The sequence below is a fragment of the Oculina patagonica genome, chromosome 8, assembly GCF_052425735.1.
Source record: "Oculina patagonica isolate OP01 chromosome 8, crgOcupat, whole genome shotgun sequence".
NCBI classification, from domain to species: domain Eukaryota; kingdom Metazoa; phylum Cnidaria; class Anthozoa; order Scleractinia; family Oculinidae; genus Oculina; species Oculina patagonica.
Window position 1 is genome coordinate 33,822,422 of NC_135765.1, and position 16,495 is coordinate 33,838,916.

At 37.5% G+C, this 16,495-nt stretch overlaps 3 protein-coding genes across 3 annotated transcripts; all 3 read left to right on the forward strand.

Annotated features, from left to right (window-relative positions):
- Window positions 1-1,646: 1,646 nt before the first annotated feature.
- LOC144664327 (C-type lectin domain family 6 member A-like) lies at window positions 1,647-5,130 on the forward strand. The gene is made up of 3 exons (XM_078525427.1): window positions 1,647-1,766; window positions 2,140-2,257; window positions 4,700-5,130. Exons 1-3 carry the CDS (start codon window positions 1,647-1,649, stop codon window positions 5,128-5,130), a joined length of 669 nt encoding a protein of 222 aa, XP_078381553.1.
- A 2,435-nt stretch (window positions 5,131-7,565) lies between these two features.
- Window positions 7,566-11,394, forward strand: LOC144664328 (uncharacterized). Its single transcript, XM_078525428.1, has 2 exons — window positions 7,566-7,916; window positions 10,972-11,394. The coding sequence occupies exons 1-2, from the start codon at window positions 7,566-7,568 to the stop codon at window positions 11,392-11,394; spliced, it is 774 nt and encodes a 257-aa protein (XP_078381554.1).
- Window positions 11,395-13,317: 1,923 nt separating this feature from the next.
- On the forward strand, window positions 13,318-16,465 carry LOC144664329 (brevican core protein-like). Its single transcript, XM_078525429.1, has 2 exons — window positions 13,318-13,666; window positions 16,020-16,465. The coding sequence occupies exons 1-2, from the start codon at window positions 13,318-13,320 to the stop codon at window positions 16,463-16,465; spliced, it is 795 nt and encodes a 264-aa protein (XP_078381555.1).
- The last annotated feature ends 30 nt before the right edge of the window (window positions 16,466-16,495 follow it).

Below are 16,495 nucleotides of genomic sequence, written 5' to 3' on the forward strand. Positions count from 1 at the left end.
TCATTTTAACAGTGTTCAATTTATGTATACAGATAAAAATAGTTATTCTACTGTTCTAAAGCATTCCGTGACTTACCGGCCTGTCTCAAGTACACGCTATACATATTGTAGTATAATTTATGGGTGAGCTGGCAATCCCCATTAGAATAGCAACCTGGTTGGGTCAGACTTTGCTGTCCATACCTACATAATCTTTACTGTTTCATTTGCAGCTACGTATACCGTATTTTATCTTTATTTAATTTTTTGGGCTTTTCTCTTGTGAATAGTTACTGCGCAATTATATTCCACGTCAGTCGAGTTTCAGTTTCTTGTTTTAATTCACAATTGAGCTGCGCGTTCATGGAATAGTCATGAGTCGGAACAAGTTATGACAAGACAAAATGTTTTCTGTTCCCATTTTGTCGATATTTTGACACAAAAATAAGACCGCATTTCGGTTAAACAGTGTTTACCTGTTAAATATCGAGAAACCTTTGGATCATCTCTTATACAGCTGATTAGCCCGGATTGAAACACACGCTAACAACACACTACATTTCAACATTGCGGCCATACCCGGTGCGCCCTTTATTGAGCATGCGTACAATGCCGCTGACCAATACATTACATTAGAAAAATGGAACATGTTAATTTAACGCTCTTAAATACTCCGTCACTAACACCAGGTCCCTTAACTTCCTACGCAGAACATGCGCATAGGAGGCAAGAGTTTGTCACTCAATATACATTTCAATCAATTTTTACTTGCGGCTTCAAACAAAGGTGGAGAGTTTTATCCCTTGTCACTATATAGCACTCGTAGCTTGATCGGATGTCGTCCCGAGAATTTAATATTTACGAATGTATCGACCGTCTCAGACCCCACACTTTTCTCGATTCCAGACCTCCAACCTGCTAGGCCGAGTATTACAAATTCAAAATGGCCGATAAAACGTAAAAAACGCGACGATAACAAGTAAGAATGATTTTTATTTATCTGCATAGCTCATGTGAGAGCTCCCTGTGCGTACGTACGGGTTTGGCGGCGGCCCCAAAAATTTCTCGGTTTGATGGATTACCAATTTAGCTTACTTATGGATGCTCCACTTAAAACTAATCGTATCGACAATTAACAATAAATAGATTAATTAATTGATTGATATCATGTCACGCTACAGGCGTTACATCGGATAGCGAAAGGCACATCTGCTGTCGTCAAGTAAAGAGATTTTTCTGCAGTTTTGTGCTATTTAATAGTACAGAGATTGCTATTGGAGCTATTAAATTGGTCTTGATACTAAATATCGTGAGGAAAAACGGTAATGTCAAATAAAGTGACGTTGCTATGGAAACGCGCTCTGTAATATCAATTCAAAAACAATGTCATTAAAAACAAACCCGAGTGTTCTATTTAATCTCTCAGGCAGTACTGACTTTGCTTAGCAATGAGGTGTAAAAAGGTGTTATTAATATTTTTTCTGTTTCAAACTACTTTCGTTTTCGCCGCTGAAGAAACACCCACATTTTCTCGTTCTTCATACTTCAGAACACTGGAAAATAAGCAGCTTAAGGGATACGTTGTCAAACGGTTTGATTCTCCCAGTTTGTTATCGTGCGGCCAACAATGTGTGAGAAACGAGTGGTGTACTTCCACAAACTACAAGATGTCATTCAAGAAGGACGGAAAAGGAACTTGTGAACTGAACAAGCACGACATCTTCCTCATCAACGAAAACACCAATTTTCATGATCAGCAAGGAGTTACTTTCTCGATGTTCCTAAAGGTAAACAGATGTGTTCTAATTTGCCTGATTTTTGCGATGTTGCACCACTTGCGAAATTTAATTGACGCGTTATTAAATGGCGCGAATCAAGAATTTTGCGATGTGCATTATCCTTTTTTTCTTTCTAAAACCCACTTTGCGATGATCTGTTTATATATTTTTTTCATTCAATTCCCACTAAACGTTATAGCATCAAAGGCTGCCTGGAACAATTTAACTCACTATCGTGGATGTATAATCAGAGTTATATGTTTTCCATTCATCATAAAACCAGACGTTACTACATTTATGCGTCTCAGTTTGTAAACTGAGCCGGCATGAAATTAAACAAAAAAGTTTAATTTATGATATGCAGCTCTTGTTATTTTTTTAGGGATGTGTGATTTCTGGCTGCCTCAATGGTGGTTCTTGCTTGCTTAACAAGGAAAAACAAACCTTTTCATGTTCGTGCCAACCACCTTGGACTGGGGAAACATGTAAAGTTAAAAACGGTAATAGAGAGTTTTACTTGACTTAAAGGCGTAACCAACATTTACTAAATATTCACTTTGCTGTTTCCTTCCTTCTTGTAGTTTCCTTTCTAAAATGCAAGACAAAACAAACGCATTAACCTTACAGTAATAAGTACTTTGAGTGACCTACTCCTTATCTAATCATATTTAGTAGAAACTCAGCTGTGTTCTATTGGAAATCCGCGAATCTGATTGGTTGTCCCACTGTTTTCTATTCGCCGATAGAAAACAGTCGCGCGCGCGACTAGCTTTTAAGCGGTAACTTTTCTTGATTTTTGTCTTCAAAGTCCACAATTTGTGGGTTTTGGACTGCAATCCTTTAGAGTTTCTACTAAAACAATTAGACTACTCGCCCTCGTTTTCTATGAGCGATAGTCAACTCGGCTGTGCCTCGTTGACTATTTGCTCATAGAAAACTCGGGCTCGTAGTCTAATTGTTTAAAATAGAACCCGTTGTCAAACAATCAATCAATCAATCAAACTTTATTTATCGAGGGTGACACGTAATAGTTTTTCAACTAATACATTTGTGGCCTTCTTAAACATACTAATAGTTAAAAATCTGCTGAAAACAATTATTTAATTTAAAATCAAATTAAATTTAAATTCCTCCCTTTGAAATTGTTTTGCAATAAGCGCACCAACTTGTCCCCTACCAATTCCAATATTAGCGCTCAGAATGCTTACATGTGGAGTTAAGTTATGAATATTTTCAATAGTTAATTGCTGGCAGCGTTACTACCCAGCCGAGATTTAATTTAAAAGTTCAATTAAAATATACAAGCTGCTCACTTATTCCAAGCGGTTTACTGCTGATAACCAGAGCATAGTCCCCACTATAATAAAACATTCTTTCGTTTGCAGATCTATTAGTCTGCCTGGTGGCTCAGAAGCGAACTAAAACAAATCAAACACGGTTGCCTTTCTGTAATCAATTTGGTCCCTCTTTTCCAATAACGGTCCGTTGTCAAATAAACGTCCCCCCTTTAAAAGTGTTTTTGTTATGAAAACCCCAATTGAAATAAACGCCATTTACAATGTGTGCCTCAGAAATTCCAATATCAGCGCTCAGAATGCTGGGTTTATTGAGAAAATTTGTTTTCACTAAGTAAATTGTTGCCAATGTTTTTACTCAACAAGGATGTATTAAAAGTTAAAATTAAAATATATTAGTGCTATGCTCAGTTTACATAGCCGATAGCGATTAAAATTTATTACTAGACAACTACTTGTTTTAGGGAGAGTTGTCACGAGTTTCGGGCTGTCCACGAGTTGCTCAAAATTTCCCAAAAAATTGCCTACTTTTTTATGTTGCTCGAAAGTTGCTGCAAAAAAATCCAAAACGTTGCTTTTTATTAAGATAATTTCTCAAAATGTATGCTAAATTCCCTTTAACGGTAAGATTTCTAAGCATTTTCATGTAATTTCACTCCAACAGAATTATCTAAATAACATCTTAAGCAAAAAAGTGGAATTACAAAGATTTCTTTAAATGAGAAAAATTGTGATTCGATGATGTCATGATTGCCGACGAGTTTGAATTTTTTTTTAATGCTAAAATGAACCGAAAGTTATAACATCTTTAGATCTTTCTCGAAAAACTTTGGCAAACTTCATTAATCTTCGGAAAATTCCGAAAGGTGTTCGGAAATGTTCGTATGGTATTCGAACAACAATTTGTTCAGAATGCAAAAAGTTGCTCGAAAGGGAGAAAAATGCTCGAAGGGATATAACTTACTTGACTGAATATATATATGAAAAGTTAGTCACGAGCGTACAGCAGAGGAAAAAATCAGCGTCCCGACGGGAATTAAACCTGAGATGACCCATCACGTTAGCAGTAAAACTGATGCCATATGTTTGTTTTTGTCATCAAATCGGTCCTTGTTGAAATTTCCATCGTGCACAAAAACAATTGCAGCGAAAACTTCTCCCTTGAAAAAATTCATAGTTTAAAAACGGGCTTTGTCAGAAAAGAAAATGTTTGCACAAGAGATTTATGGAAAAATTAGGAAAAGTTATAAAGTTCTTTTGCCTGCCCCTCCCCCCTTGGGATACTCCAATACAAAGCCCTGGAGTATACAGGTACGTGCCGCAGGATAGGGTACGCATGTTAAGGTTCTCAGTCTTTTTTGCCTCTTTTCGCATATTGATCCCGCTTTGATCCACTGACAAATAATGGTTTCTTTAAATTGAATAGCTAAATTTACAGTACCCAAATGTCCAGACAAACGAAAGAGATATGGTCTGATAAAACTGAATTCCCCAGTTAACTTTCCATGCTATAGAGAAGAAATATAAAACCACATGTTCACAGAATTCTTACTTATCGTTTTTACCCTTAAACAGGGTGTCATTTTTGTCGTTTCTTGGTTCTCTAACTGTAATCTCTTTTCTCTTTATGCATTCCCCATCGATTAGATTGTCCGCAATATTGGGTTCATCATGGAAATTCATGTTACCACGTCAATGACACTCCAATGCTTAGCTGGAGCGACGCTCGAACGACTTGCCAGAATCTGGGAGGAGACCTCGCCATAATCAGATCAGAAGATGAGAATAACTTTATACGTGACTCGGTAATGAAACAGCAAACAGTCCAAAATTGGGGAGCGTGGATTGGACTTTACAGAAAGGCTGACACTAAGTTCTATTGGATCGATGACACTCCACTAGAGGGACGGTATGATGCATGGGCAAGTGGAGAACCGAACCAGCTCAATGAGAAATGTGTCCACACATGGCACTCGGATGGATTTGGGATAGGAAAGTGGAATGATAATGTCTGCGATTTGTCTGAGGCAAAACGGTGGAAAGCTCCAGTTATACTTTGCCAGAAAAAGTACATTTGAGGCAGCCCTTTTATCGTTTTGTTCATGAACTGTGGAGTAAATTAATGGCTGGTATAAAAAAAAGGCTTAGCATAATATAATATTCACGCAGCTTGACAAAACGATTACCTTATATTTCTTATTACTTATTTCGCGAAAATGGAACGGCCATATTTCGCAGGACCTAAATTTCGCGATTTGGCCAAAAAAGTACGATCAAAGAAACTAAATTTCTGGCCTGCATTAACAAACAGTAAGTCTCAAAATTGCTCAACTGATTCTAATTTTCCACAGCAATTGTTTCCAATGACACTTAACAAAACCATATAACAAAACGAAACTTAAACAGTTTGGCATGTTCCTGTGTACCAAGATAATTATGACGGCAACGTTGATTAGTCATAACGAGTTATATAGAAAGGTATCAAAGTTCGCGTCGTTATTTTTCGCGAGAACCTTTTTTCGCGGGTCTTTCGAGATTTCGAGATTTTTGAAAAATCGCGAAAATTAGGTCCCGCAAATATAAGTGACAACAAGGTAGCTTCTATCGTTAATGAGTATGCCATTGTTTTCACGAAGTTGATAAGTAACGTAGTTCTTGACTCAAACCAAATTCTAAGGCAATAATCTGTCTATAAGACCATTCTCGTCCCCAGAGTCCACTATCCTTCTGGTCAACTCTAGGGATGGATCAAGACCTCTGGCCGGTCCCGATTTGTGAGCATGCACTGAGTACACGATCTGTATTTTCTGCTAATCAGACTTGTCAGAGTCCGTGAGTCGCGGACTTCCGGTGTTGGAGGAGTTGGAGCCGGCCAGAGGACATAATCTTAGCTGTTTCAGTTGCAGCCAAGTATACCGTATTTTATCTTTATTTTATTTTTTGGGCTTTTCTCTTGTGAATAGTTACTGCGTAATTATATTCCACACATGATTGTTGCACACGAAAACCAATTGACCTCAGTCGAGTTTCAGTTTTTTGTTTTAATTCACAATTGAGCTGCGCGCTCATGGAATAATCTTGGGTCGGAACAAGCTATGACCTCCGGCATGAAGATAAAATGTTTTCTGTTCCCAGTTGCCACTTTGTCGACATATTAACTTTCATATAACACAAACATAGGAACGAAATTCGGTTTAACAGTGTTCCATTAATGTAAATAGATAACAAATAGTTATTCTACTGCTCTAAAGAATTCCGATCCGTGACTTACCGGCCTGCCTCAAGTACACGCTATACATATTGTAGTATAATTTTATACGTGAGCTGGCAATCCCTGTTAGAATAGCTAACTGGTTGCGTGGACTTTGCTGTCCATACCTACATAATCTTTTCTGTTTCAGTCTGTTTAGTTGCAGCTACGTATACCGTATTTTATCTATATTTTATTTTTGGGGCTTTTCTCTTGTGAGTAGTTACTGCGCAATTATATTCCACACATGATTGTTGCACACGAAAATCAAGTGACCTCAGTCGAGTTTCAGTTTCTTGTTTTAATTCACAATTGAGCTGCGCGCTCATGGAATAATCATGAGTCGGAACAAGTTTTGACCTCCAGCATAAAGACAAAATGTTTTCTGTTTCCATTTTGTCGATATTTTGACACAAAAATAGCACCGTATTTCGGTTAAATAGTGTTTAGCCAATCTGGAAAAATGGAACATGTTAATTTAACGCTCTTAAATATACCGTCACTAACACCAGGTCCCTTAACTTCCTACGCAGAACATGTGCATAGGAGGCAAGAGTCTGCCATTCAATATACATTTCAATCAATTTTTACTTGCGGCTTCAAACAAAGGTGGAGAGTTTTACTCCTTGTCACTATATAACACTCGTAGCTTGATCGGATGTCGTCCCTATAATATGTTATAATTTAATCAGTTTACGAATGTTTCGACCGTTCTAGACCCCACACTTTTAAAAATTAGTAGTATTACAAATTCAAAATTGCCGATAAAACCCCAAAAAACGCGACGATAACAAGTAAGAATGATTTTTATTTATCTGCATAGCTCATGTGAGTACTCCCTGTGCGTACCTACGGGTTTGGCGGCGTCGCCAAAAATTTCTCGGTTCGATTGATTACCAATTTAGCTTACTTATTGATGCTCCACTTAAAACTAATCGTATCGACAATTAACAATAAATAGATTAATTAATTGATTGATATCATGTCACGCTACAGGCGTTACATCGGATAGCGAAAGGCAAATCTGCTGTCGTCAAGTAATGAGATTTTTCTGCAGTTTTATGCTATTTAATAGTACAGAGATTGCTATTGGAGCTATTAAATTGGTCTTGATACTAAATATCGTGAGGAAAAACGGTAATGTCAAATAAAGTGACGTTGCTATGGAAACGCGCTCTGTAATATCAATTCAAAAACAATGTCATTAAAAACAAACCCGAGTGTTCTATTTAATCTCTCAGGCAGTCCTGACTTTGCTTAGCAATGAGGTGTAAAAAGCTGTTATTAATATTTTTCCTGTTTCTAACTGCCGCCGTTTTCGCCGCTGAAGAAACACCCACATTTTCTCGTTCTTCATACTACAGAACACTGGAAAATAAGCAGCTTAAGGGATACGTTGTCAAACGGTTTGATTCTCCCAGTTTGTTATCGTGCGGCCAACAATGTATGAGAAACGAGTGGTGTACTTCCACAAACTACAAGATGTCATCCAAGAAGGACGGAAAAGGAACTTGTGAACTGAACAAGCACGACATCTCCCTCATCAACGAAAACACCAATTTTCATGATCAGCAAGGAGTTACTTTCTCGATGTTCCTAAAGGTAAACAGATGTGTTCTATTTTGCCTGATTTTTGCGATGTTGCACCACTTGCGAGATTTAATTGACGCGTTATTAAATGGCGCGAATCAAGAATTTTGCGATGTGCATTATCCGTATAGTTACCTTTGTTTCTTTCTAAAGCCCACTTTGCGATGATCTGTTTATTTATTTTTTTTTCATTCACTTCCCACTAAACGTTATAGCATCAAAGGCTGCCTGGGACAATTTAACTCACTATCGTGGATGTATAATCAGAGTTATATGTTTTCCATTCATCATAAAACCAGACGTTACTACATTTATGCGTCTCAGTTTGTAAACTGAGTGCATGGAATTAAACAAAAAAGTTTAATTTATGATATGCAGCTCTTGTTATTTTTTTAGGGATGTGTGATTTCTGGCTGCCTCAATGGTGGTTCTTGCTTGCTTGACAAGAAAAAACAAACCTTTTCATGTTCGTGCCAACCACCTTGGACCGGAGAAACATGTAAAGTTAAAAACGGTAATAGAGAGTTTTACTTGACTTAAAGGCGTAACAAACATTTACTAAATATTCACTTTGCTGTTTCCTTCCTTTCTTGTAGTTTCCTTTCTAAAATGCAAGACAAAACAAACGCATTAACCTTACAGTAATAAGTACTTTTAGTGACCTACTCCTTACCTAATCATATTTAGTAGAAACTCAGCTGTGTTCTATTGGAAATCCGCGAATCTGATTGGTTGTCCCACTGTTTTCTATTTTAACAATAGAGTGTTTCTGTCGAGGAACTATCGGCTGCTGGTTGCCCCGCGGAAATTTGATGTTCTTAAAACAAATATTAGCCCGAGAAGCGAAGCTTCGAGGGCAAATATGCTAGTTTTAAGAACATCAAATTTCCAAGGGGCAACTATCAGACCGATAGTTCCGAGACAGAAACACTCTATTGTTTTTATTGTTCACCACTAAATTTTCTTCCGCGCGCACATACAAAAACGAGCATCGTGAATTATTTTTACTTTTCAGGATAAAAAACTCAATTGAAAGCCGCAATTTAACAACAAAAACAAAACCAGACAAGAAACCCACTAAATGCAATGAATTTGGTTGGGTTTTTTTGTCTGCAGGCAGCTTGTTTACAAAAGCAGTCACGGGCGGGCACTATCGATCCGGGCATTTTTCACGGGAGGGCACTATGGGCTGATAGTGCCCTCCGGCGGACGGGCACTATCGCGTCACATGTTCAATTTAAACCAATAGGAATCGGAGAAAATTTAGTGGTGAACTATAATCGCCGATAGAAAACAGTCGCGCGCGCGACTAGCTTTTAAGCGGTAACTTTTCTTGATTTTTGTCTTCAAAGTCCACAATTTGTGGGTTTTGGACTGCAATCCTTTAGAGTTTCTACTAAAACAATTAGACTACTTGCTCTCGTTTTCTATGAGCGATAGTCAACTCGGCTGTGCCTCGTTGAATATTTGCTCATAGAAAACTCGGGCTCGTAGTCTAATTGTTTAAAATAGAACCCGTTGTCAAACAATCAATCAATCAATCAAACTTTATTTATCGAGGGTGACACGTAATAGTTTTTCAAGTAATACATTTGTGGCCTTCTTAAACATACTAATAGTTAAAAATCTGCTAAAAACAATTATTTAATTTAAAATCAAATTAAATTTAAATTCCTCCCTTTGAAATTGTTTTGCAATAAGCGCACCAACTTGTCCCCTACCAATTCCAATATTAGCGCTCAGAATGCTTACATGTGGAGTTAAGTTATGAATATTTTCAATAGTTAATTGCTGGCGGCGTTACTACCCAGCCGAGATTTAATTTAAAAGTTCAATTAAAATATACAAGCTGCTCACTTATTCCAAGCGGTTTACTGCTGATAACCAGAGCATAGTCCCCACTATAATAAAACATTCTTTCGTTTGCAGATCTATTAGTCTGCCTGGTGGCTCAGAAGCGAACTAAAACAAATCAAACACGGTTGCCTTTCTGTAATCAATTTGGTCCCTCTTTTCCAATAACGGTCCGTTGTCAAATAAACGTCCCCCCTTTAAAAGTGTTTTTGTTATGAAAACCCCAATTGAAATAAACGCCATTTACAATGTGTGCCTCAGAAATTCCAATATCAGCGCTCAGAATGCTGGGTTTATTGAGAAAATTTGTTTTCACTAAGTAAATTGTTGCCAATGTTTTTACTCAACAAGGATGTATTAAAAGTAAAAATTAAAATATATTAGTGCTATGCTCAGTTTACATAGCCGATAGCGATTAAAATTTATTACTAGACAACTACTTGTTTTAGGGAGAGTTGTCACGAGTTTCGGGCTGTCCACGAGTTGCTCAAAATTTCCCAAAAAATTGCCTACTTTTTTATGTTGCTCGAAAGTTGCTGCAAAAAATTCCAAAACGTTGCTTTTTATTAAGATAATTTCTCAAAATGTATGCTAAATTCCCTTTAACGGTAAGATTTCTAAGCATTTTCATGTAATTTCACTCCAACAGAATTATCTAAATAACATCTTAAGCAAAAAAGTGGAATTACAAAGATTTCTTTAAATGAGAAAAATTGTGATTCGATGATGTCATGATTGCCGACGAGTTTGAATTTTTTTTTAATGCTAAAATGAACCGAAAGTTATAACATCTTTAGATCTTTCTCGAAAAACTTTGGCAAACTTCATTAATCTTCGGTAAATTCCGAAAGGTGTTCGGAAATGTTCGTATGGTATTCGAACAACAATTTGTTCAGAATGCAAAAAGTTGCTCGAAAGGGAGAAAAATGCTCAAAGGGATATAACTTACTTGACTGAATATATATATGAAAAGTTAGTCACGAGCGTACAGCAGAGGAAAAATCAGCGTCCCGACGGGAATTGAACCTGAGATGACCCATCACGTTAGCAGTAATATGTTTGTTTTTGTCATCAAATCGGTCCTTGTTGAAATTTCCATCGTGCACAAAAACAATTGCAGCGAAAACTTCTCCCTTGAAAAACTTCATAGTTTAAAAACGGGCTTTGTCAGAAAAGAAAATGTTTGCACAAGAGATTTATGGAAAAATTAGGAAAAGTTATAAAGTTCTTTTGCCTTCATCATGGAAATTCATGTTACCACGTCAATGACACTCCAACCCTTAGCTGGAGCGACGCGCGAACGACTTGTCAGAGTCTGGGAGGAGACCTCGCCATAATCAGATCAGAAGATGAGAATAACTTTATACGTGACTTGGTAATGAAACAGCAAACAGTCCAAAATTGGGGAGCGTGGATTGGACTTCACAGAAAGGCTGACACTAAGTTCTATTGGATCGATGACACTCCACTAGAGGGACGGTATGATGCATGGGCAAGTGGAGAACCGAACCAGCTCAATGAGAAATGTGTCCACACATGGCACTCGGATGGATTTGGGATAGGAAAGTGGAATGATAATGTCTGCGATTTGTCTGAGGCAAAACGGTGGAAAGCTCCAGTTATACTTTGCCAGAAAAAGTACATTTGAGGCAGCCCTTTTATCGTTTTGTTCATGAACTGTGGAGTAAATTAATGGCTGGTATAAAAAAACGCTTAGCATAATATAATATTCACGCAGCTTGACAAAACGATTACCTTATATTTCTTATTACTTATTTCGCGAAAATGGAACGGCCATATTTCGCAGGACCTAAATTTCGCGATTTGGCCAAAAAAGTACGATCAAAGAAACTAAATTTCTGGCCTGCATTAACAAACAGTAAGTCTCAAAATTGCTCAACTGATTCTAATTTTCCACAGCAATTGTTTCCAATGACACTTAACAAAACCATATAACAAAACGAAACTTAAACAGTTTGGCATGTTCCTGTGTACCAAGATAATTATGACGGCAACGTTGATTAGTCATAACGAGTTATATAATAAGGTATCAAAGTTCGCGTCGTTATTTTTCGCGAGAACCTTTTTTCGCGGGTCTTTCGAGATTTCGAGATTTTTGAAAAATCGCGAAAATTAGGTCCCGCAAATATAAGTGACAACAAGGTAGCTTCTATCGTTAATGAGTATGCCATTGTTTTCACGAAGCTAATAAGTAACGTAGTTCTTGACTCAAACCAAATTCTAAGGCAATAATCTGTCTATAAGACCATTCTCGTCCCCAGAGTCCACTATCCTTCCGGTCAACTCCAGGGATGGATCAAGACCTCTGGCCGGTCCCGATTTGTGAGCATGCACTGAGTACACGATCTGTATTTTCTGCTAATCAGATTTGTCAGAGTCCGTGAATCACGGACTTCCGGTGTTGGAGGAGTTGGAGCCAGCCAGAGGACATAATCTTAACTGTTTCAGCTGCCGCCAAGTATACCGTATTTTATCTTTATTTTATTTTTTGGGCTTTTCTCTTGTGAATAGTTACTGCGTAATTATATTCCACATGTGATTGTTGCACACGAAAACCAATTGACCTCAGTCGAGTTTCAGTTTTTTGTTTTAATTCACAATTGAGCTGCGCGCTCATGGAATAATCTTGGGTCGGAACAAGCTATGACCTCCGGCATGAAGATAAAATGTTTTCTGTTCCCAGTTTGTCGATATTTTGACACAAAAATAGCACCGTATTTCGGTTAAATAGTGTTTAGCCAATCTGGAAAAATGGAACATGTTAATTTAACGCTCTTAAATATACCGTCACTAACACCAGGTCCCTTAACTTCCTACGCAGAACATGTGCATAGGAGGCAAGAGTCTGCCATTCAATATACATTTCAATCAATTTTTACTTGCGGCTTCAAACAAAGGTGGAGAGTTTTACTCCTTGTCACTATATAACACTCGTAGCTTGATCGGATGTCGTCCCTATAATATGTTATAATTTAATCAGTTTACGAATGTTTCGCCCGTCCTAGACCCCACACTTTTAACAATTAGTAGTATTACAAATTCAAAATTGCCGATAAAACCCCAAAAAACGCGACGATAACAAGTAAGAATGATTTTTATTTATCTGCATAGCTCATGTGAGTACTCCCTGTGCGTACCTACGGGTTTGGCGGCGTCGCCAAAAATTTCTCGGTTCGATTGATTACCAATTTAGCTTACTTATAGATGCTCCACTTAAAACTAATCGTATCGACAATTAACAATAAATAGATTAATTAATTGATTGATATCATGTCACGCTACAGGCGTTACATCGGATAGCGAAAGGCAAATCTGCTGTCGTCAAGTAATGAGATTTTTCTGCAGTTTTGTGCTATTTAATAGTACAGAGATTTCTATTGGAGCCATTAAATTGGTCTTGATACTAAATATCGTGAGGAAAAACGGTAATGTCAAATAAAGTGACATTGCTATGGAAACGCGCTGTGTAATATCAATTCAAATACAATGTCATTAAAACAAACCCGAGTGTTCTATATAATCTCTCAGGCAGTACTGACTTTGCTTAGCAATGAGGTGTAAAAAGGTGTTATTAATATTTTTTCTGTTTCAAACTACTTTCGTTTTCGCCGCTGAAGAAACACCCACATTTTCTCGTTCTTCATACTTCAGAACACTGGAAAATATGCAGCTTAAGGGATACGTTGTCAAACGGTTTGATTCTCCCAGTTTGTTATCGTGCGGCCAACAATGTATGAGAAACGAGTGGTGTACTTCCACAAACTACAAGATGTCATTCAAGAAGGACGGAAAAGGAACTTGTGAACTGAACAAGCACGACATCTTCCTCATCAACGAAAACACCCATTTTCATGATCAGCAAGGAGTTACTTTCTCGATGTTCCTAAAGGTAAACAGATGTGTTCTATTTTGCTTGATTTTTGCGATGTTGCACCACTTGCGAAATTTAATTGACGCGTTATTAAATGGCGCGAATCAAGAATTTTGCGATGTGCATTATCCTTTTTTTTCTTTCTAAAGCCCACTTTGCGATGATCTGTTTATATTTTTTTTTTCATTCACTTCCCACTAAACGTTATAGCATCAAAGGCTGCCTGGAACAATTTAACTCACTATCGTGGATGTATAATCAGAGTTATATGTTTCCATTCATCATAAAACCAGACGATACTACATTTATGCGTCTCAGTTTGTAAACTGAGTGCATGGAATTAAACAAAAAAGTTTAATTTATGATATGCAGCTCTTGTTATTTTTTTAGGGATGTGTGATTTCTGGCTGCCTCAATGGTGGTTCTTGTTTGCTTGACAAGGAAAAACAAACCTTTTCATGTTCGTGCCAACCACCTTGGACTGGAGAAACATGTGAAGTTAAAAACGGTAATAGAGAGTTTTACTTGACTTAAAGGCGTAACAAACATTTAGTAAATATTCACTTTGCTGTTTCCTTCCTTCCTTGTAGTTTCCTTTCTGAGATGCAAGACAAAACAAACGCTTTAACCTTACAGTAATAAGTACTTTTAGTGACCTACTCCTTACCTAATCATATTTAGTAGAAACTCAGCTGTGTTCTATTGGAAATCCGCGAATCTGATTGGTTGTCCCACTGTTTTCTATTCGCCGATAGAAAACAGTCGCGGTAACTTTTCTTGATTTTTGTCTTCAAAGTCCACAATTTGTGGGTTTTGGACTGCAATCCTTTAGAGTTTCTACTAAAACCATTAGACTACTCGCCCTCGTTTTTTATGAGCGATAGTCAACTCAGCTGCGCCTCGTTGACTATTTCCTCATAGAAAACTCGGGCTCGTAGTCTAATTGTTAAATAGAACCCGTTGTCAAACAATCAATCAATCAATCAAACTTTATTTATCGAGGGTGACACGTAATAGTTTTTCAAGTAATACATTTGTGGCCTTCTTAAACATACTAATAGTTAAAATTCTGCTCAAAAAAATAATTTAATTTAAAATCAAATACAATTTAAATAAATACCTCCCTTTGAAATTGTTTTGCAATGAGCGCACCAACTTGTCCCCTACCAATTCCAATATTAGCGCTCAGAATGCTTACATGTGGAGTTAAGCTATGAATATTTTCAATAGTTAACTGCTAGCAGCGAGATTTAATTTAAAAGTTAAATTAAAATATATAAGCGCGTTGCTCACTTCTTCCGTCCGGTTTATTTCACAGTTGACAACCAGAGCATAGTCCCCGCTATAATAAAACATTCTTTGGTTCGCAGTTCTATTAGTCTACCTGCTATCTCTGAAGCGAACTAAAACAAATTCAAACGTAGTTGCCTTTTGGTAATCAATTTGGTGCCTTCTTTCCAATAACGGTCCGTTGTCAAATAACATTCCCCCTTTGAAAGTGTTTTTGTTATTAAAATCGTAATTGCTTATTCGCATTTATTACTGGACAACAGTGTTTTAGGGAGACCTGCAGTTTTCTGTTGTCACGAGCCCAGGGCTTTCCACGAGTTGGTTTAAATTTCCCCCAAAGAGTTGATTAAAAAAAAAAAATTGAAAAATTGCTCAAAAGTAGCTGCAAAAATATCGAAAAGGTTGCTTTTATTAAGAGAATTTTTTTAAGTATGCTAAATTCTCTTTAAAGGTAGGATTTCTCCGCACTTTCATGTAATTTCACTCCAACAGAGTTATCTAAATAATATTTTAAGGAATAGTGGAAAACACAAAGTCGGGATGCCGGGGTACGAGGTACCGGGGTCTGTGGAAAACGCAAAGTGCTGGGGTCTATGGGAAACGCGGGGTCTCGGGGTATGTGGAAAACCAAAAAATAAAAAAAATCTCTTTCTGGTTAAAAAGACAAGCTTGGTTTTTGTCTGTTAAATTGCATCACCAACTAACTCAGGATCTTCGTGAAACGTGTTTTCTTGTATCGAAGAGCATATTACATGTAAACAAGTCGTGAATCATACTTGTCGTCAACAAGTCTTCAGTTAAAAAGCCTTCAGTTAATTTTGAATACATGCATAACTACGGATCTTATGATGACATGTAGCTACATGTTATCGATGTTACATGTGATAGTCTTATCGATGACATGTTGGCTGACGAGTTTGTAATGTTTTTTTAACCAAAAGTTGAAACATCTTCAGATCTTCCTTGGAAATCTTCGACAAACTTTGTTAATTTTCAGAAAAAGTCAAAAAAGGAAATGTTCGGAGTACACCCCTGGTTCTCTCTAACTATGATCTTTTTTCTCTTTTATATCTTAATTTCCGACCGATTAGACTGCTCCCAAGCATGGGTGCTACATGGGAATTCATGTTACCACGTCAATGACACTCCGACCCTTAGCTGGAGCGACGCTCGAACGACTTGCAAGAATCTGGGAGGAGACCTCGCTATAGTCAGATCAGAAGATGAGAATAACTTCATACGTGACCTGGTAATGAAACAGCAAACAGTCCAAGATTTGGGAGCGTGGATTGGACTTCACAGAAAGGCTGACACCAAGTTCTACTGGATCGATGACACTCCACTAGATGGACGGTATGATGCATGGGGGGATGGACAACCAAGTCGTCTTCATGAGAAGTGTGTCCACGCATGGAAAGAAGGGGAGTGGAATGACATTAAGTGCAATTTGTCCGAGGCACACATGTATAAAGCCCCAGTTGTACTTTGCCAGAAAAAAAGTACATTTGAGGCACCTCGTTTAACATTTCAGTGTTAGGCTGCACAGTTTGGCTGGTAAATAAAATAG